The 22098-nt window shown below is 46.6% G+C and overlaps 1 protein-coding gene across 1 annotated transcript; it reads left to right on the top strand.

Annotated features, from left to right (window-relative positions):
• Window positions 1–7593: 7593 nt before the first annotated feature.
• On the top strand, window positions 7594–21777 carry PNLIPRP1 (pancreatic lipase related protein 1). The gene is made up of 12 exons (XM_067708860.1): window positions 7594–7642; window positions 8185–8339; window positions 8818–8943; window positions 10595–10729; window positions 11541–11649; window positions 13150–13269; window positions 13377–13496; window positions 15029–15147; window positions 16066–16195; window positions 18101–18209; window positions 18921–19088; window positions 21714–21777. The coding sequence occupies exons 1-12, from the start codon at window positions 7594–7596 to the stop codon at window positions 21775–21777; spliced, it is 1404 nt and encodes a 467-aa protein (XP_067564961.1).
• Window positions 21778–22098: the final 321 nt, after the last annotated feature.

The following is a 22098-nucleotide window of genomic DNA, read 5'->3' as shown; positions in this document are numbered from 1 at the left end:
ACATTTCTCACCCTCCAGGAGGTTGTAGTCTGATGAGGGAGCTGGACAAGGAAACAGTTATGAAACAGTGTCAGGAAGTATGAGTTACTATCCTGGGAGGAAAGAAGCGTTGGCATTTGATTTGGGGAGAGAGGTTGAGAGCAGGGGTAGGATGGAGAAAGGCTATATAAAGTAAGTAAAGGGAAAGAAAAGGGGGTTAAGCCTCCCCAAGGAGTGTAGGGGGCCAAGGGTAGGGTAGCCTGTGCCCCAGGTACCCATCCTATGAACAATTCTGACACTTTCTCTCTGTGGTTCAGATTGCGCAGCAGAGTCAATCCCCAGTAACACTTTTCCTCCTACTCTCCACTCCCCTTACTCGTGCTTCCTAGAGTCACTTCCCAGATAAACTCTCTGCACCCAAGCCTTTATCTCAGACTCTGTATTCAGGGGAGCCTAAAATAAGACCAGGGGTGAGCATTCCAATAGAGGGGACAGCTTGTCCAAAAGTATAGTACCTGAGCATGGAGTGTTTGGCAAACTGCAGTGTGTTACATGTTGTAGACCATGTTCAGAGAGGGGAGTCATGGGAGATGGGAACAGATTGGGCTCGATTGACCACTTATTGCTCTAACAAGCACATGTTGAGCACCTAATGTGTGTAAGGCACTCTGCTAGGCACGAAGAACACACTGTGAGCAAAAGGGGGACCCAGTGCCTGCTTCTGAAGGTCCATGACCGTCAGATGATGGAAGATTCTCTAAGTGATGAGCAGAGACCCCCAAAGGGCTTTGAGAAGGGCAGTGACTTGACCCATGTTTGGGGTTTAAATCAATCCAATTGGTACTTGCATGGAATGCAAGTTCTGATCCATTTCTTGATCTAAATCCTGCTCTACTTGGCCCAGAACTTTCAGGTACTCTGGGATCCTGAAAGCTGGGGCTGTTCTGGAAATTCCCAGGCCCCCCTATAGAGGGTGCAGACTTTTGGGCCTAATTCTCCCCAGTTGGCACCAGAGTCTGTCTGCCCTGAGACTTTCACTTGTTAGCCAGCCCACAAGAACGGGTGGAATCTACCAACGGCCCTCAAGGACTTTGGGAAGTCTGAGCTACACTCAGAACCTGAATTCACATCCCACAGACAGGGCATCTCTGATGAAAGAAAAAGAAAGAAGTCAATGGTTGACTGATGATAAGGCAAAGTTTTGCACCCCCCACTTCTGTTACTACAAACACAGGGAGACATTCAACCAGTTCAAGGGATATTTAGAGCTGTGGTTCAAACGAATGCAGGTGAGTGTCCAGGCTGTGAAAAAGACTTAGAAAACAGCTTTTACAGGGCAAACACTTCTCTGGAATTAAGGGGCTGCTAGAACCCAGCTTGAGCCAACCTACTCCTCCCCTCAAATTTACAAGATCGTTCTCTTACAAGATGGCAAGGTATCTATACATTGTGAACTTGAAATTGAAGGAGAAAACAAGGACAGAGCTGACTGGCTAGAGGAAGGCAGCTACTCGGCTCCATCTGGATGTGTGGACATGGCAGATAATGGCTGGCAACCTCATTCTTCACCTTTGTGACTTTCAAGGCGTCATACATCTTGAAGACAGGAAAGCTGTCTGGTGGAAATGAAGTCGCATTTTCAGAAGAGATCCACAGATTTGTAGGCACATGAGTCCTGCCTTAATTCCCTGAATCTGACCAGGATATAAGTTCATTCAACATATTTCAGTTGTTACTCTTATTTAACAGCCTCGCCCAGGAATCTTTCCATCTAGTGTGGAGTGAATGAACTGGTCTAAGAGGCTTTAAAGGAGAAGCAGCTTAGACCCCAGTCTTGCTAGGGGCTTTGTCCAATTAAATCCCTCAGGGCATTTAAACAAGAGCCAGTGCATTAGAGCACGGCGTATATTGACAGATGTGGGAGTTTTCTCACTGTCTTAGAAAAGAATAGACGCTTATCTGATTCTGTGTACCCAAGAATGGTGACAGTGAGTGCAATGAGAGCTGCTCTCTCTGAATCCCAGGCCTGGCTGAGCTGAGTTTCTGTATTGGTTAGCTGCTGCATAACAAATCATCACTAAACTCGGTGGCTTTAGACAGGTTTGCTCACAAATCTCCAGGTTAACTAGGTGTTTCTTCTGGTCTTGACTGGATTCACTCATGTGTCTGCAGTCAGAGTGGGTTGAGTCAGAAGTGCAGCTTATCCTGTCTGGGTCTCTCACATACTTAGGGGTCGGCTGGATTTGAGCTGCTCCAAGATGTTGCTGCCATCATGTTTAATAGCCAAACCAAGTCACACAGCTAGCCCAGATTCAGGTGGTGGCGTAATAGACTCCAGTTATTGATGGAAGAAGCTGCAAGATCACATGGCAAAGGGCAGCTTCAGGAAGGGGAGGGGGTAAAGAACTGTGACCATTTTCACAATCCATCTGTCATCATCTAAACTGTTTCTCCACCCGGGGAAGCCTGGGGCTGGGGAAGGAACAGGTCAGGTGTCAGGAGGCTTTTCACAGCAAGGGGTCAACCCAGGCTCCAGACTCTGGCCTTTTTTTTTTTTTTTTTTTTGCATTACGCGGGCCTCTCACTGTTGTGGCCTCTCCCGTTGCAGAGCACAGGATCCAGACGCACAGGCTCAGCGGCCATGGCTCACGGGCCCAGCCGCTCCGCGGCATGTGAGATCTTCCCAGACCAGGGCACGAACCCGTGTCCCCTGCATCGGCAGGCGGACTCTCAACAACTGCGCCACCAGCGAAGCCCTCTGGCCTTCTTATACTGCCTTTTCCTCACTGCTGTCATCAGAAGTGAGGGTGCCCTTTTGGTTCACTTGCTTTTGATGTTTGTAGAAAACAAAGTGCTTCGATACAGCACACTTATTCTTGAACAACTAATGCTGATGAATACAGGGTTGCTTCTTCTTATCAACATAATGCAACAGTCCTGATCAGCTTTCCTGATCAGCAAATCCACTCCCCAGTGTTGCCAGTCACTCTTGATAACTCAAGAAGATCATCTCTTCATTATTTCAAATCCCCTGCCCACTGGCACTGAGCCACTAACTGTGCACTTTGGTACAAATTAAGTAGAGTCAGTTGATTTAGGATTGCTAAATTTACTACTGCAGAACCACTTACTTCTTGCTGAAGGTGCCCAGCTCACAACTTCACCTCCATCTTTTGGTGCACATCCAGGCGTTCCCAATAGGACCCATATCCCATTGCTAATTAATTCAGGGACAGAGGGGCGGAGGGGATCTGAGGACGACCTGCCGAGGTCTCCAGAGTGGTTTCATTTCTTGGGTTTCCCTGGGTGTCACAGTTCAACAACTTCATGGATTCCATGAGATGCCCCAATATTCTCCCAACAAATCTCTCCTTTTTTAAAAAAATTAACTATCCAGAATTGATTTCTGTTGCTTACAACAAAAGCCCTATAACTAACATACCTCTAAAAAGTTACTGTTTAAATAGTTAATCGTCTCTCCTTCACTGTTGTTTCACGGGTGGGGTGGAGAGAGTAGCCAACATACACAAGGAGCAGAGACCACTATCAACATGTTCAATGTACATATCTTTTGCTCCTTAAATTCCACTTGTAGGAATTTATCCTACAGACACACCATCCATCCAGAAGACAAATGTATAAGAATATTCAGGGGGCTTCCCTGGTGGCGCAGTGGTTGAGAGTCCGCCTGCTGATGCAGGGGACACAGATTCATGCCCCAGTCTGGGAAGATCCCACATGCCACGGAGCGGCTGGGCCCACGAGCCATGGCCGCTGAGCCTGCGTGTCCGGAGCCTGTGCTCCTCAACGGGAGAGGCCACAACAGTGAGAGGCCCGCGTACCGCAAAAAAAAAAAAAAAAAAAAAAAAAAAGAATATTCAGTAAGGCATCCTTTTTAATAGTAAAAGATTGGAAACAACCACATACTCATCAGTAGAGGACTGATAGTGAATATCCAAATATCAGAATACTGTGCAGCAGGTAAAAAGATTGGAACACATCTGTATGCACTGATAACAAATGGTTTTCAAGACATATAATTAATTTTCAAAATCAGTTTGCAAGTGCTTCCTTGGTGGCGCAGTGGTTAAGAATCCACCTGCCAATGCAAGGGACACGGGTTCAATCCCTGGCCTGGGAAGATCCCACATGCCACGGAGCAACTAAGCCCATGTGCCACAACTACTGAGACTGTGCTCTAGAGCCCGTGAGCCACAACTACTGAGCCCACGTGCCACAACTACTGAAACCCCATGTACCTAGAGCCCCTGCTCCACCGCAAGAGAAGTCACCTCAATAAGAAGCCCACGCACCGCAATGAAGAGTAGCCCCTGCTCGTCACAACTAGAGAAAGCCCGTGCACAGCGACGAAGACCCAACACAGCCAAAAATAAAATAATTAATTAATTTTTAAAAATCAGTTTGCAAAATAATGTATAGGATTTGTTAATCATTTATATTTTGTATGTTTTTAAATAAAATATAATATATATATATACTCATAGTGGATAGAATATCTTGGAAGGACACACAAGGAGCTGGTGAAGCATCATTTTTAACTCTGTATTGTATCAGATGTAGAGGGGCATATATTACCTATTTACAAACATGAGTGAAAAGAATTTTTTTTAAGAAAGAAAAACTAAGCCCTAAATGCCCATGCCTCTCCCCTTGAGTGTCTGGAGCCCACACTTGCTCTCACCACCCCACACGAGTGGCTGTTGGAGATTAAACTTTCCTTTCCTGCCCAGAGGACGTCACATGAGCTCTGATCACCTTAAGGCAGTTTCAACCATTGAACTGCTCTGCAGGGGTGAGCGTGGAACCCACAGATGAACTTGGCAGTGAGGTGAGCTGAGGGGGAAGTAGGCATGGGCGCCTGACCTTTGGGGAACCTGTGACAGATCATGTGATGATTGTTTCTCCTAAATCTAATCAGATGTTTATATTCTTGCTTCTCTGAAGAACAACATCTTTTCTCCTCCTTAGAACTGTGCCCTCTCACCACTCCCAGGACTGAAATCCACTCGGAGAATAAGGATAAAATGTCTATGAACTCTATTCATATGTACATTCTTTCTTTCATTAATTTATAACCACTTCAGTGTCAGGCAGTGTCAGTGTCAGAAGGCAGAGGGCACAGCAGTGGCCAAAGTAAATGAGGTCTGTGTCCACATGGAATTGCATTCTAGGTGGGAAAAGGAAGATTGCAAATAAATAGAAAAACAAGAGAGATAATTATAACTTGTGACAAAGTGATGAGAAGGAAACAAATAAGGTGCTAGGGATTGGGTGGGAGGCTGGCAGTGGAGGGGCTTCGAAGGTGGCCAGGGGTGGCGTCATTGAAAAGGTGACATTTAATCTAATAATTGAATGACAAGAAGGAGCCAACCCAATGGAGGTCTAAGGAAGAGAGTTTCAGGCCACCGGAACGGTAAGTGCAAAGGCCCTGAAGTAGGAAAGAACTTGGCATGTTTGACGGAGGCCACTGTGGTCATGTGGGGAAGGTCAAGTGGACAGCAGGAAGAGAAGAGGTCCAGGAGGCAGACAGAGTCATCTGACATCTCCTATCAGCCAAATTACCTATTTTACCCACTGTTAGATTATCACAAATCTCGTCCTGCATCAGCACTGCAACATCAAAGGAAAGCATAAATGGCTTTGTCTTCTCCACGGTCTTTGTCAAGTGCTCCAGCACCTGCCTGGACCATATGAACAGACTTCCAAAGCTTGAATACCTCATCACTTAGGTCAACCAGATGGCTCAAGTCTGGAGAAGGGGGACATTTATTTTCTATTTCAACTTATTCTGTGTAAGTACTTCCCCTATTCTTCGCGGTGGATTGACACTCAACAAACCTTGTTGATAACTTGCTCAGAACAGCTGATATTCAGCAGCTCCTTATTTCACTCTGGATTCAAATCCCATCCATCACTCATTAGCTGTGTGACTTTATAGGCAACGAAAGACCTGTCCCTCTGTTTCCACATCTGTAAAGGGAGGCAAATAATGGTACCTACCTCCTGGGGTTGTTGTAAGACTTTAAATTAGGTAATACATGGAAAGTACTCTGACTGCACATACTAAGCCTCACTAACTGTTGTCTGCTCTTCCTTATGACTCTAGGGCAAGTCTTTTCCGTTTTCTTCATAGAAGGGCCCTCCAGCGTGGACCCCAGTGTCCTGATTATTCAGGAGCAGAGTGAACTTTGACACGGAGGCATATTTAACTTGGGGGCGGGGTAGGGCACCAATGGCATTTGCCACGTGAAGGCTTATCTGCTTGTTGTGTGAACCAGACAAGCTGCTCACAGATGTTTGGGTCAGTGGGTAATTCATGACAGCCTCAGAGGGTAGAGTCTTGTAGGACAGGTGTGCAAACTTTGGATGGTCTGAGGAAACTCGACAGACATTACGTGGTCTGGTGACATGGGTTTTATGGGCTCCTGAACACAGCTATTCCAAATTATAGCAGGATAATATAATAATTGTTATTGTTTTAAACCCTTACATTTTGGGTTGGTTCATCCCATAGCAATAGGTAACTGGAACACTAGTTAGTGGGAGATTGTGGTCAGAGGCTATTATGGGGGCCGTTGACTCTGTCTCCAAAGCTCATGTGCTCAAGTATTACTAGACTGCCAGAGATAGAGATAGACAGACAGACAGACAAAAAGAAAGAGGAGGTTTTCTTAGACACTTCTTTTCACTATCAGCGATTTGCAAGGGCATTTCCAGCCATTCTAAGCGAGAAACACAGCCCTCCACGATTAGAGTTTGCTGCAGTGTCCTCAGCGGGACTTGTACTAGGTGATAAAATAAAAAATTGGAAAGTGGGGCCCACTCAGCTCATAGTTACAGGCACATGTACATAGGCGCAAAGTTAGAGACCTTTCACCTCCTTTTATTCAAGCATTCTTTCATCTTCCCAGACTTGTGGGAAGATTTGACCTCTATTATTAATCTTGTTTTGTGTATTTGTGCAGATTAAGCTATTAAGTGCACACAGTATGTTCTATAATCACCTGCTGTTTCCTCGAAGCAGTGTCCAATTGATAAGGCTCCAGTATAAGAAAACAGCCCGGGCACTTGATCCAGAGGGAAGGAAGGCCTAGGACATCCAACAGGGTAAGTCTCCCGCCAGCTGTGAAGGAGGGAGGTGGGGCAAAGAGCCTTGCATTCTTTTTTTTTTTTTTTAAGATTCCTTTTTTTAAAAAAAAAAAATGGTACAGTTACTTTTTAAAAATTTTGTTTATTTATTTATTTATTTACTTTTGGCTGTGTTGGGTCTTCGTTTCTGTGCGAGGGCTTTCTCTAGTTGTGGCAAGGGGGGGGCCACTCTTCATCACGGTGCACGGGCCTCTCACTATCGCAGCCTCTCTTGTTGCGGAGCACAGGCTCCAGACGCGCAGGCTCAGTAGTTGTGGCTCACGGGCCTAGTTGCTCTGTGTCATGTGGGATCCTCCCAGACCAGGGCTTGAACCCGTGTCCCCTGCATTAGCAGGCAGACTCTTAACCACTGCGCCACCAGGGAAGCCCGAGCCTTGCATTCTGGAGTCTGCTCACTGCTCTGGTCATGCTTTTGGTGAGGCCAAATATCTGAATTTATTGTAGATGGTGAGCATCTGGACACTCACTCTTTTCCTGCTGGGAGCAGCCAAAGGTAAAACACATCCCACCTGCCCCTTGGGAAGGGCATAAACCCATCATCTCGGCACTGGCCGGAGAAAGCTTCAGCCATGGCAGGGCTTCCAGCGGCTGCAGACAGCTCCAAGTTTCCACAGAGACACGGTTGGGGCTGCAGTTTGTGCGGGTCCGTCTCAGAGAATCTCCCCACCAACCTGCCTTCATGTCCAGGAGGCCTGAGGCCAGACTCTTCCAGATAAAGCATTAGACACCTGCCTGGGTTAACATATTGACTTACCAGTGCCCATTATCACATTAGTCAAATAAAACTATCGGAAGATCTAGGCAGGGAACACAGGACTTTTAAGTTTTGACGGTGGTTCGAAGCAGAGAGGTCTCTGTGGGATTCAGTGAGACTGTTCCCTGATCAGAAGGTGGGCACGGGGGGAGGGGGGCAAGGAGAGAGTTGATGGGGCAGAGGCAAGTGTCTGCATGGTCTTCAGCCTGTCCCCAAGCAGGGGAGTAACCAGGCCAGCCTTGGGAGCTAACCCCTGAGCAGGGTCATCTTTTCTCTTACAGGAAAGGAAGTTTGCTATGATTCCATTGGGTGCTTCTCTGACTCTGAGCCCTGGGCTGGGACCGCCATCAGGCCCCTGAAAGTTCTCCCCTGGAGCCCTGAGGACATCGGGACTCGCTTCCTGCTCTACACCAACGAGAACCCAAACAACTTTCAAGTGAGACCTCTGCCATTTTAACATTGTTGTAACTGGTGAGGGGCTGTGCCCACCAGGGGACCAGGAGTTCTTACCTCTGTACCCTCTGCCTCTACCCGATCCCGCCAGCTGCCCCCAGGCCTAGCCAGACCTGGACAGAGTAGGTCTCCGGTAAAAAAGCTGGCTTGAATGAGTGAACGGTTCACATTTGCCAGAACCTCTAGCTAGTTATGTGATTCTGGTGTTGGGCAAAGAGCTTATGGAAGAACATATGGAAGGTGTAAGACCATGAGCCGCAGTCCAGACCCAGTAGAGGTAGTGATTCCTGACTTTGGAAGGTAGGGCAGGGAAAGAGAGGTCAGGGTAGGCTTCCTGAAAGAGGTGGCTTTTTGCTAAACTTTGAAAGGTTGTGCATTGGAACAGGCAGAGATGGGGAAGAAAGAGACAGGCTAAAGTGGATGGGCTGCAAAAACACGGAACCCTTCTGTGTTTGTCACAGATTCTTATTCCCTCTGATCCATCAACGATTGAGGCATCCAATTTCCAAACAGACAGGAAGACCCGGTTCATCATCCACGGCTTCATAGGCAAGGGAGATGAGAGCTGGCTGGTGGACATGTGCAAGGTAGGGCCTGGCTCTAACCCCTGTGGCCTGCGCTGCGGGCAGCTGCCACTGCTTCCCACTAATGTCTCCACCTCCCTTTACGCAATCTCAATTAGCGAGCTCGGAACAGGAAATCCTGACGTATCGAGGTACCTTTATGCAATAAAAATGCCTCTTCACCAAAATAAAAATCCCCTTCCAAGTTTCTAGACTACATCTGTAGCCTGAAGCAATGGCATCTGCTGCGTGAACAAACACTTCTGTCCTCTCATTTCTGGTTAAACGAAGCCTAAATATTGTCTGCTTCCATTTCAGTGAGGCTACTTTGTGTTCCTATAAAAGCAGGATTATGTTCTTTTTGTTCAAGTCTTTCCCACTTCCCTGAGAGTCAGAGATGTGTGCTATGACCATTTATTTGAGATACGGAGAGCTTCGACTGACGGGGTGCCCCAAATGGCAGAATAGAAAATGCCAAACCCACTGTAACAGAGCATCTTTTGCTCAGAACGATAGACAACAGAATAAAAAACACATGTTCACATACACACAAAAACACATGTGCAGAGGCACGCACACACAAATACACATGATATACCATCGTCCCTTCTTTTCTTGTGTTCACTGATTCAGTACGTTTTTCTGACACCTAAGAATTTACCCTAGCAGCCTGTCTTCCACCCTCCGACTTAAAATGTCAACAGGAAAAGTTACAAACCCTGAAAATTAAAATCATTCTGCATTTGACCTTGGCTGTACCAGCCATTTAACTCTTGGTATCGCTTCTGTCCCATCATTAATAAGTATCTTCTTGTATAAACTGTAAGATATAGTTTATATCCCAAATTCTCCAGGTTTGTAAGAGATTCCTCAGGGCTGCTTTAAAAATAAAAGTCCTGAGAAAACGGTTTTTGGTATCCGTGTGTGTGTGATCACACATATTAGCATCGTATATGTGAAAAGATTCTAGGTGGATTTTAAATTTATAGTACCATTTTAGACTCCAGCTGGTCATACGTCCTGCCCGGCAGAACTTCTAAGGATATATCAGTTCCTTTGACATCCAAGAAGAAGTTTCCCTTTCAGAATTCTTCAATATCTTTTAAATCAGTGCAGTTCTATTTTTAAAATATCTTTAGTGTGTTTCCTCCATGAAATACTGTGCTGTCCTGACTGTAAAAATAGTGACACTTCCCTCCCACCTTAAAACTTCGTAAATACCCAGCAGCCTGGGGTGAAGCAAGTCCAGCCTTTGCCAAGAGGCTGAAAGGACCCCTAGCAGTCAAATCCACAAGGTCATTTAGACCCTGGCTGCCGGAGAATGCGCTTGAGACCTTTTCTTTTTGAAATAGGATTCTTTGAATGATGCCCTGGTTTCAGCCACCTTATTGAATCAACCTGATTGAATCTGGTCGAAGAAAACCAGAGAGTGGTCAGCTTTTAATTAGTCTACGAACTAGAGAGGGAATCGATTTGCCTTTCTTGTAGCTTTTGCCCTGAGGGATAACTCCTATTGGCAACGGGATTCCTAACGAAGTCGAGTTCATCCCTGTGCCCCAGCTAGGAAGAGACAGAAGGACAGCCAGTGGTAACTCTCAGCGACCATTTCTGAGCTCTGGTTGGAAGCGGTTTCATGAGCCCCCACGATAACCCCCTGGTGTCTCTCCAACACCAGAACATGTTCAAGGTGGAGAAGGTGAACTGCATCTGCGTGGACTGGAAAAGAGGCTCCCAGACCACCTACACGCAGGCTGCCAACAACGCGCGTGTGGTGGGCGCCCAGGTGGCCCAGATGCTGGCCATGCTCAAGGTGAGTGGTGGCCGGGCTGCGAGGGGACACACGGCACCCACCGGTCTCTGCTGGGTAAAGACACAGCTGAGGGTTACATGTTTAAAGAGGAAATAGAAAGAATTGATATTTCTCTTGGAGTCTTACTTCTAAAACTCACCTCAGATCAAAACCTATGGTGTTTGTGCTCAAGGCGCTGTACACCTATAATAAATGAGTACTTCTGGGTGAACATCTCTGAGACCAACAGGTGTGAATACTTTGAATTTGTGTCATTTGTTTGTTCATCCAATATTTGGGGGCACATTGTCAGGAGCTCTGCTAGGGAATAAAGAGAAGGCCCTGGGGGAGCTTACAGGGACCACTGAGTGTGATCAGGGTTCTGATGTGGGGAGGGGGAAGGGTGGTTACAGGCTTTATAGGAGCGTGTGGGGGGGTCAGGGGGCAGCTAATCCAGTCTGGGGAGCGGGGGTCGGTGATTAAGGATGTCTCTCAGGAAGAGACGTCTAAGTTGAGAGCTAATGGCTGAGCTGTGTCGATGTGAACTGGACTGACTCGTGGTTGGGGGGACATGACAACAGGAAGAGGAGGCTAAACCAGACCCAGAGGTGAGAGACTACGACATATCTGAGGGCCCGAAAGTTCCACCAAGGGTCTAGCTAGAAAAGAGTCTAGAAAAACAGGTGTTGAGTCAGAAGAGCTCTGAGGCTTTCGTAAAAGGCTGGGCTTGATCTTACGGGCAGTGGTAGATTTTCAGCAGAGGAGTACCGGCATTAGGTTTGCAAAAACCACAGCACAGAAATGTCCTGAAAAGACAATCTTCCCTCTCCAGTCGAGCTACAGTTACTTACCTTCCCAAGTCCACCTCATCGGCCACAGCCTGGGGGCCCACGTGGCAGGAGAGGCAGGGAGAAAGACTCCAGGCCTGGGCAGGATTACAGGTAAGACTTGAGGGCTGGGGCCCAAGGTTTGGTCCCCAGTAGCCCCGGAGCGTATACAAGACTGCAGCCTAGCTTGGAGCTGGGCCCAAAGAGTCCATCCAGATTAGAGTCTGCACAGAGCATTTTAGGAAGCCCCCCCCAGAAGCCTATCTTTGTGGCAGGGGAAGTGGTGTCTTTGTTCTCTTTACTTCCTCCGACTCTGTCCCCATCCATTTTCTGGTGATGTGGGTCTCTCAGCAGGACTGAACACCCAGGAAAATGCAGAGTAAGGCTAGCATGAACGTGAGCAAACATAATTAAGACAAGTCCATAATGTCATTCCTTTCCCCCTTCTCTGAAATCAAGGGCAGAATAGAACACAAAAATTTTGCTTCCACTGCCTTCGTTGGTAGAAGAAACCCAGACACCATCACACCAAAAGCATCCTTTTAACCCAAGCAAAGCCTTTAAATTATAACCACAAAGTATATCAATATAGTCATTATAATGCTAATATAATAATTATAGTAAGCATAGATTAAGTGCCTGCTTATCCCAAATACTGTGCAAAGTGCTTTACGTTTTCTCATTTAATCCTCAGAACTAAAGAAAAAGGCTGAGGGAAGCAAATGACCTGCCCAAGGTCACACAACTAATCAGTGGTAGGACTGACATTCAATCCCAGTTCTGCTGTCTTTTGGTTCAAGTCTCTACCTTTATAAGAACGTTCCCTTTTATTTTCAACAGACAATTATGTTCGTGCCTTTTCATCTGCTCTGATGAAACCTTCAAAAACAATTGTTAAATCTAGGAGTCCTGTCAAGAAGGAAATATAGAGCACGTGCTTTTAATGAGAGCCCTGCATTATGAAAAGCTCATAGCTGTTCTAAACATTTCAGGCTTTGGAACGAAACAACAGAGATATAAGAGATATAATTCTAAATATTTACTTATACACCCATAATGATGTGCCAGGCACTGTGCTAAATGCTACATATATTATCTCATTTAATCTTATAGCTCTATTATTACCCCCTTTTATAAAAGGGGAAACTGAGGTGTAGAAGATGTCAAGTGATTCATCCAAGGTCATGCAACTTGCTCAAAAAATAGCCGAGTAGGGATTTGGAGCAAGGTACCCAAGTCCCAGAATTTGTTTTTTGAATTGTGATACCATACTATTTCGCCCCTTTTTCCTTCAAACTTGGGAAGAGAAAGAGAATGTTGAAGGAGAAAGATATACAAGTAAGTGGGAGAATCTGATGTGGAGAAAAACCCTTGCCTAAACAAAATCTAAATGTCTTTGCTCACCTGCCCTTCTCTATCCACTCCACTGGAATGTAATGAGCATGACTGAGATTCAATGTCTCCATATTCCATACCCCGGCCATGGCACTGCACAACTCCAGGGTATGGCATCCCTTGAGTTAGGTAGCGCACAGCCTGGGCAACTGTACAACCTCAATCCTGCTGGCACCTATAGCCAGGCCCATTGTGTGCAACACTGGCCATCTCTTTTAGGGTTGGATCCTGTAGAAGCAAGTTTCGAGGGTACTCCTGAAGAGGTCCGACTCGATCCCTCCGACGCTGACTTTGTTGATGTGATCCACACGGATGCAGCTCCCCTGATCCCATTCATGGGTGAGCCCCTCCACGTTCCAGCTGCAATCACGTGCGATTGTGAGAGCATGTGCTTTTAATGAGAGCCCTGCATTATGAAAAGCTCATTGCTGTTCTAAACATTTCAGGCTTTGGAACGAAACAACTGGTGGGTCACCTTGATTTCTTCCCAAACGGAGGAGAGGAAATGCCCGGATGCAAGAAGAATGCCCTGTCACAGATCGTGGACATAGACGGCATCTGGGCAGGTAAAGCCAGAGCAGAGTGGGGACATCACTTCCCCGGGGGAGCAACGCCACTCCCACAGCAAATCTTAACAACGAAAACACACTGCTCTTTGAAAATATACAATCCCCCCTTCTAGACCTTATTTCTTAAAAATATAGCCACGTATCATTTGTTATATCTCAGCTCTGCTGATTTACTTCCTTATACATTGTGTGGTGTCCTGGAGTGAACAAGCAACAAAGAATTACAAAACCATTGCTTAGAGCTGTAACTCCAACAATCAGTTGATAGCTACCTAATAAAGGAAGGAAATACCATACAAGTAAATATCCTGAATCTAAGAGAATTTTTCTGCCAATTGTCCCTTGGGAGTCAGTGATATGGTTCAAGCTTATGTAACTGGCTTCCACTCCATAGACAACTCCATAGACAGAATTCCCAATCATGTCCACGGCAAATCCATTCACGTGAGAGTCACCACTCCTCTATGTTGGGGAAAGAAAAAGAAGCAATCACGGCTAAGGAAGGTTAGAGCAGAGACTGTGCTACTCAAGGTGGCCGTTCTTTATCATTGATCAGCACACCTGGGATAAAGGGCATCTTTCAGATACAGCTCCGACTCTGTATCTAATAAGGTCAACATGGCAACGAACAGGTGAGATTTTCAGCCAGACTCATCATTTGGCACCGCACAGGTTTAACTCAAATGAGTAAAGACTTTTATTGAACGTGAGCGTAATGGCTTGGCAAGTACGGACACCAGCAAAGCAACTATTAAGGATGAGGACCTATGTGTCTTTCACAGCTTTAGGAGGCTTTGCACGGATAGAGTGGCCTAGACTCCCCATCAGTAACCAGTAACCAGTAACCAGTAGCCTAGACTCCCCATCAGTAACCCATCAGGCCAAGCAAGTTCAGGCCAGGTCTGGAATGCGTGCTGGGACATCTGCCCCTTGGCAGGAATTTATAGGAGCCAAGGAAGGTTCTAAGAAGGAACAAGACATGAGAGTGAAAGGCATGCTCACATAAAGCCACCTAAAGCTACTTGACCTTCCTTTTTATTCACCTAAACACGGCATGACAGTGTCCTTGCCCGGGTTTGGTCATGCCTAGGAGGTCAAGTCACATCTGGTTGTGTCTTCGAGGGCCTCCAGCCTGGTGCCTGGGACACAGAATGGAACAGAGGTTAGAGGCCTGGGCTCAAGCACCAGAGGGGCTTGGGTTTAAATCCCAGCTCCACCGCTTCCTAGCTGAAATCTGAAATCTGAGGCTGTAGCCTGTATGTCTTTCTGTAATTGGGGATGGTAAGTTACCCACCTCTGAGGAAAGGTGAAGCTCACAGGGACAATACATGTAAAGTGCTCAGAACATTGCCCGGCACACAGAAAGCAGCCTTTATATGTTAACTGTCATTTTGTGGCTGGATTTTGGACTAATCTTCAATTTCTGAAAATACGGTCCCACTTTAGAACCATCCCACTTGGAGAGAGAGGCAGAGAAGTTGTCATGGGGTCCTGACCACCTGTGCAGACTTTCCTCTTTGCTTACCCAGGAACCCGGGACTTTGTGGCTTGCAATCACCTGAGAAGCTACAAGTATTACTCGGAGAGCATCCTCAATCCCGATGGGTTCGCTGCGTACCCCTGCGCTTCCTACAAGGACTTTGAGTCTGTAAGCTATTATGCCACCTTGAGTCCCAAGGTGGGGCTGTCGTCCTGCTGCGTTGGGATCTGCAGTACTCTCTCACCAGGGTCTGATCATTCCCTACTTGTTTTGCACCGCATGTCAGAGTTCACGGTCCTGTAGAGTGGAGGGGGAAAAAAGCCTTAGGCAGGAGGTAGCTAAAATTCTAGAAGAGTCATGTGGGAGCGGAAGATTCTGGGAAATCGGAGAGTAGAGCAGTCAATTCAATGATCTAGGAAGGCTTCCTGCAGGGGCAAAGTTAGAATCTGGATGGAAAATCATAGAGTTTAGAAGGAGGGGAAAGTGTGCACATTTCTGACAGGGGCGGAGCAAGTATGGAATGTGGGAGAGAAGAATCTACATGCCAGAGAGAAGGAAAGGTGGATGCTGGGGTTCTACACGCTGGGCTGGGAGTTTGTGCCGTGTGCAGCCGGCAACAAGGAGAGAGATGCACGAAACGATACCCCAGAGCCTGCCTGTGCGGGCTCACTAGAGCCGGTGTGAACATCTATTCCCGACCCCACATTCAGTGACATCGTGTTGATAGCCTGAAGTTGGCCACAGGCCCAGCATGTTTACACCACAGAAATCGGTAAACTCTACAGGACTTTTTGTCCCAGAGTTGCCTGTTAGTCATTCACCAGCATACCACTCGATGGAAGGCATATTTGATCTAACCTGGGGCCCAGGCATCAATATTTTCTGAAGCTCCCCAAATAGTTCTCATGTGATGTGCATCAGGCTTGGGTACTACATCCTGGATGAAGTTAGTTTAGAGACCATCTATTCCAATCTCTTTCCAGTTATGAAAGAGGAAACTGAGACTATAGGAAAATTGCTCCCCAGACGTGTGGATCATAAAAAGACAAATTCACACCTTACAGCCGGATCCATCTTTCTCATTAGAACAAGTGCTTCCCCTGTCCAGATGAAGGGTGCCCGCAGATGGGCCACTATGCTGATAGATTTGCTGGCAAGACACGTGAGGAGCAGCAGAAATTCTTCCTGAACACGGGAGATTCCAGCAAATTTGCTCGTAAGTTGCGCTGTGATTTCCCACCCAAGTAAAAGAGGTTTCCTTTCTGTTTTACATACAGGGGTGGCCTCTAACCTGAAATATTTGTGGGTACATTTCATCTTAGTAAAAGGACACATCCACCCAAACCACCCCATTTAAGACTCAACCAAGGATTTAGAAAGGGTCTGCTTTACTTTCATTTTGTTTCTATGGCATGAAATGAGTGGACACAAACAGCATAATTAATGGGATAATAGCAATTTACCTGTCTCTGTGGCCATCTTCTCTGAATTTTCACCACCTCACAGTTCCTTGTCCTATGCATTTTAAAAATTGTGTCATCCGCACCTGTTCTATCCATTCAAAATTTATTTGGTACCAACTCTTTGCTTATCTAGCCCACTTAAGAAGCCCAGTTCCAATCTCCTCAATTTCCAGCCTTCTGTCCATGTGTCCCTCATGCCCGTTGATGGCGGGTGCCTCTCTGGTGGAGGGTTGGAGGGGATCAGAAAGGGGTAATTCCTCTCAAAATTCTGCTGAATGGGCTAGGACATAGGGTAGAGTCAGGCATGTTTCAGCCTCTTTGTGCCAACCTGCCTTCTGACAGTTCCCTAAGATATTGTACTGTAAAAAAGAGACTGTGTTTATATAAATACATAAATATATACAAGTCTCATATAGTTTTTTAAGTCAGGTTTATTGAGGTATAATTTATATACAGCCAAAGTCACCCTTTGTAGTGTATAATTCTGAGTTTTGATAAATAAAAAGTCATGTAACCATCTCCAAAATCAAGGTATAGAACATTTCCATCACTGTTTACATATTTTTTTAAAAGGCGTTGGTTAATCAATCCTTCCTCTGATGTAGTGATGCACAAAATACTTGCCAATATTTTAAAACAACAAATTAAACATTCAAAACCATATATTCATTCCTCAACTAACATTTATGTATGGGCCACAGGCTATGCTAGATGTGGGGTGGTGCAGGGATGAACAAGACACCCTAGCATGAAATTTATAACCCGGCAGAGAAAACTGAAACTGAGCAGCTAGCTACAAGTGTGTTGGCTCGACGGCTTGCTGCTGTGACACGGCAGGACAGCGGACCTGGCCCTGATCAGAGGAAGGGGCAGGGAAAACACCTCTGAGCATGTAAAGGACAAGTAGGGGTTAGGCAAAGGATGTGTCTGTGAGCTTACATACATATGTGTGAATGTGTATGTGAGTATGTGGTGTGTATGCATGTGTGTGCATGTGTATATGTATGTTTGTGTGTGTGTGTGTGTTTATGTGCGCATGAGTGTGTGGTCATGTGTGTATAGGTTCCTGTGTATGTGTGTGAGCTCCTGGGCGCCAAGACAGCCCTTCAGGCATAAATCTGGATGACCACTGTGTTGGAGACTGCCCAGGGCCCTGGAGAGGCAGAGGGAAGACACAGACCTTGCCCTTGAGGCTCCCAGGACTGCACCCCTGAACTACCTTTCCAAATGTGGGGACCAGCCCTTGTTCCTTCTCTTTCCACCTCAACTCATAGTACTGTCCTTCGAGAACAGAGCTGTCCAACAGAACTTTCTGCCATGATGGAAATGCTCTGTGTTGTCCAATGCAGTAATCAGTAGCCACATGTGGCAATTCAGCCCTTAAAGGGTGGCTAGGGAAAGCGAGGAATTGATTTTTGTTTTATTTAATTTGGGTTTAAATTTAAGCAGCCACATGTGGCTAGTGACCCCTTTCCTGGGCGGGCAAGTCTACAGGGGTCCACTGCCAGATACGTGTTTCTCCTTAAGGCCTAGTTTGAGTCATAGGTTAACATGTAGAACTTCTACTTCGATGCCTCAGTGTAAGGGATGTGACAAGAACCTGAGATTTCTGTCAATTGTTTTGTGCATGAATAAAAACTTTTCTATGTCCTGTGCAGGCTGGAGATACGGAGTTTCTATAACACTGTCTGGAAGAAGAGCCATTGGTCAAATCAAAGTCGCTTTGTTTGGAAATAAGGGAAACACTCACCAGTACAATGTCTTCAAGTAAATTTCCTTTTTCGGTACCACCTCTCACTTGATACACACGGCCTTCACATCCGTGCACTGATATACTTCTTGTCTCTTTATCAATGGATTCTAAATTATTTACTTTATGTACTGAAGTTAACTTCAGATTTTTGCTAACATGTGTTCTTTTCTCTATTATAAATCCAGGCATTTTATTCTTTCTCTCTCAATAGATCAGATTTTTTATGATAAATCTAATGTTAGCCCAGATATCATATTTTCTGATTAGCCTAGTCACACGTGTTTGTTGTGTTAAACTAGTGGATAACTTGTTATTGTACAAATAATTCTACCAGAAAAAAATAATATGAAGGAATTATATAGTTTTCTATAGGTAAGTTTTGAGGGTAAATTAACTTACGTTTGAGGAAATACTAGTTAAATAGTAGTTTAAGGGACTTCCCTGGTTGTCCAGTGGTTAAGACTCTGTACTTCTACTTCAGGGGGCCACGGGTTCGATCCCTGGTCAGGGAACCAAGATCCACATGCTGGATAAAAAATAAAACAAATAGTAGTTCGAGGCTGCTGGCATATAGCTGACTTTTTCATTTCTCTAACCTTTATTTGAGAATTAATTTGGAAAAAAAATCATCTTGTTAATCTAGAGTAGAAAAGAGAGGCAGGGACTTATATGGTCATTAGAACTTGTTTCAGTGAATGGGAACGTTTCTATTTCTCTGTTTCCAGGGGGATTATCACACCAGGCTCCACCCACTCCAATGAGTTTGACGCGGATATTGACGTCGGAACAATTGAGAAAGTCAAGTTTCTTTGGAACAACAACGTGGTAAACCCAACCCTCCCCAAAGTGGGGGCAGCCAAGATCACCGTGCAGAAGGGAGAGGACAAGACGGAGTACGTGTCTTTGCAGCTTGTGCCTAAGGATGTTTGTAGAGACTTGCATTTGTCATGGAAACTCACCCCAGAAAGTCAGCTGAGGTTCAGCCGGTGTTCTCAGCACTCTCTGTGGCAGGCACAGATGATACCGCCCTGCCTTCCATGAAAACTAAGGAGGAAAAATAAGAAAGAGAAATAAGAAATAATTTCTGAAGGGTATAAAGTTATAAGTATCCGTTAGAGAGTGGCTACAAGTTAAAGAGGGGAAGATCAATGAAAGTTCAGGTTAATAGAAGGAAAAGGAAATCAGTTTTAGCAAAAGATATACAATTTGAGATGAGGTGAGAGGGCTGAGGGGGCAATACTTGCAGAATCCTCATCCTGACCCCGTGGCATCCCTGGCTGTGGCATCTGCGGGGAGGTGGGGGTAATGACCAAAGCTCAGACCCCAAGTCTGGCCAGCAGGACACCCCCATGCCGCTTGGCGAGAAGAAGATCCTGGGCTCTTGGTCACTGATTGAGGTTTGGAGGTTAGGTGGGGTCACTAAACTCAGGGCCCAGGGAATGTCACACCCCCGGGCAGGGGGCGGGCAGGGGGGTGGGTTGGCAGACCTCACAGCCGTCTCATCAGCTGATGACCCCTGTGGGGTCCACCCTGTCTCTGTGACGGGAGGCCCGAGGGGCTGGCCCAGGCAGGGCGTCCGCGGAACAAGAAGGTCCTCTCACTGAAAATACAGTGTCGAGGAGGCCGGTGGGGAGCCCTATGCAGGCTGGGGGTGCAGCCGAGGCCTCCTCTCCGCCATCGGAGGACACTGGGACTCTAAGGTCAGTGGCCCAGGTCCCATTAGGAAGTAGACCTGTTTCCTGGATCCTGGGATGTGGCTAAAATCATGTCAGAAGAAGGTGGTCTCATTGGAATCTTTAAAATGAGAGGCATTCCCAAGGAGATGCCTTGTTCACAGGTGGATTCAAGAAAGGAAAAAAAGTAGGAGACCAAATCACCCAGGGCGTTGCACCCTCTAGGTGCCTCAGCTGTCACCTCAACCCTCCGACGACCTGAGGGCAGCTTCCCCGCCCGCTGACTCTGGAGGGAATCGATCTAAGAGAAGCTAGATGGTGGACCTCAAAAATTTTAAATATAGGAAGATAGAGCGTCACAAACTATAATAGTTTGGGGGGTAAAAATACTGAATTCGTCAACTTATTCAAATATTTTGCTGTTAGGAAAACAGCTAATAAGTAACATTTAAAAAAATAATAATAAGTGGGAGACGAAAGAAAATTAAGTTTGGTCCGACCTCCTCTCATATCCCCCTCAAATTTTTTTAGTCATCTCATTGGGGTTTCAAGTCCTACCTGCTGACAGGAATTCCTCCAGTGACACGGTATCAGAAGAAAAATGTAGTTTCCCCCCTTTATTTCTCTCTCCCCACACACCATCCTCCTTCCTTCCTCTCTGACTTTAGTAAGTACCAGGTATGCCTGGCGTATAGGAAGGGATGCAAAGACAGAGCCTGCTGAGGAGTTTACAGTATAGCTGTTGAGAAAAATGGACTTATGGTTCATTGGAAAGGTCAAATGACAGACTAAGAACTCCCCGTGAGGGGCCCAAAGAGGGTGCTGGGGAGACGGGCAGAGGGACGGGGGGAGGTATGTGAGGGGCACAGGGAGGCCAGGCTGCTGAGGGCGGGGCTCCGGTGCAGAGGACAGGAATTCGATTGGGGGTTAGGGTTAAGGGCTTCCAGGAAAGACAAATGAGGTACAAAGAGAAAGTGGGGAGGGGCCAGTGAAGGTGAGGAGAGAGGATGAAGCTTCAGAGCTCACAGGTGGTGAGAGAATCCCATGTTTCCTGGAAGAGCTGTAACCACAAGCACTTACATCTGCATTGTTTTTAAATTAATTATAAAGCTTTTTTATATTTATTGTCATGAGATGCTACATTACTGACTTGGGATTCTCACCAATCATGGGAGGGAGCTAAGCCCTCTTCTACAAATAAAGACTCCATTGCTGAGACTCGAGTAACCAGCCCCGTATCATGGCTGGAAGGCAGCAGGGGGCAGCCCAACGGGAGAGCCAGGCCCCTGACTCCAGGTTTGGAAGACAAGGTCCAGAGAGGTTTGAAGTTGACCACAGGAAACGTAGGCCACAACGTCAGCTTGACCTGTGTTTGCATCTTGGTTCTTCTACGTATTAACTGAGAGCCCTCTGTGCCTCAGTTTCCTCTCCTGTGATGTAGGACTCTTAACGATACCTCCTCACACTTGTGTGGTGAGGACGAAGTGCGCACTGCGTGAGTGGATCAGCTAGTGTGGTTGCCGACAGCTAGCGAGAGCTCCGTCTACTGTAGCTGCTGTGTTTTCTTGAGCTGCTGTAGGCTGAATCGGGTCCCCAGAATGGCTGGGGCAAGAGTAAGCCCATCTGTAAACCCCTCTGCTGGGTTCATGGGGGGCCCGCATGTACTGACCTTGTCCTGGGGTCCAGCCAGCCCCTCCCCCTGGAAGCCCCCAGGCAATCAGCCCTCCAGGGACTTTTTGAAGCTACCACCCTAGTGCAGCCCTCATCGTTTTGAATTGTAAATCAGCAATTACCTTTGCCAGGTAAGAACGCCCAGCACTTAAAAAGATTCCTTTCTCTCCACAGATACAGTTTCTGTAGCGAAGAAACCGTGAGAGAAGACGTCTTGCTCAGTCTCATGCCCTGTTAAACTCCGGGTGCGATGCAGCCGCCGTGTAACACTAATAAAATCCGTACATGCATCTATCTGCTCACAGCATCTGTCGCTGGTGTCAGCTGCCCCCAGTGGGACATTTGGGAATTGACTATTTTAAAATGCCCTGCCCGTTTCCGTATATTGGGGTTTCCTGCCCTTGACCTCCAGTTACCAACCCCGCTCCCCCCAGTTTCCCTGGTCCTCGTGCCCACTGTCTTCTCACCCGAGGCGAGGCGACAGACAGCAACACTAGAGAGTGGAGCTGGGGCCCCGGCAGAGCCTTTAGCCCTGCCCCTCATCCTGCAGGTGAGGAAA

This window comes from Pseudorca crassidens, chromosome 16 (genome assembly GCF_039906515.1).
Source record: "Pseudorca crassidens isolate mPseCra1 chromosome 16, mPseCra1.hap1, whole genome shotgun sequence".
NCBI classification, from domain to species: Eukaryota; Metazoa; Chordata; class Mammalia; order Artiodactyla; family Delphinidae; genus Pseudorca; species Pseudorca crassidens.
The sequence above is the reverse complement of the archived record's forward strand: the minus strand, read 5'-3'. Positions and strand labels throughout refer to the sequence as shown.

What these genes read in the sequence shown, in the direction of transcription:
- PNLIPRP1 (XM_067708860.1), top strand. Translation starts at nt 7,594, where the DNA reads ATGGTGAGCATCTGGACACTCACTCTTTTCCTGCTGGGAGCAGCCAAA. An exon ending in CCTGCTGGGAGCAGCCAAAG is followed by an intron (nt 7,643 to 8,184) that starts GTAAAACACATC and finishes TTTCTCTTACAG; the next exon opens with GAAAGGAAGTTTGCTATGAT. An exon ending in TCCCCTGATCCCATTCATGG is followed by an intron (nt 13,270 to 13,376) that starts GTGAGCCCCTCC and finishes TAAACATTTCAG; the next exon opens with GCTTTGGAACGAAACAACTG.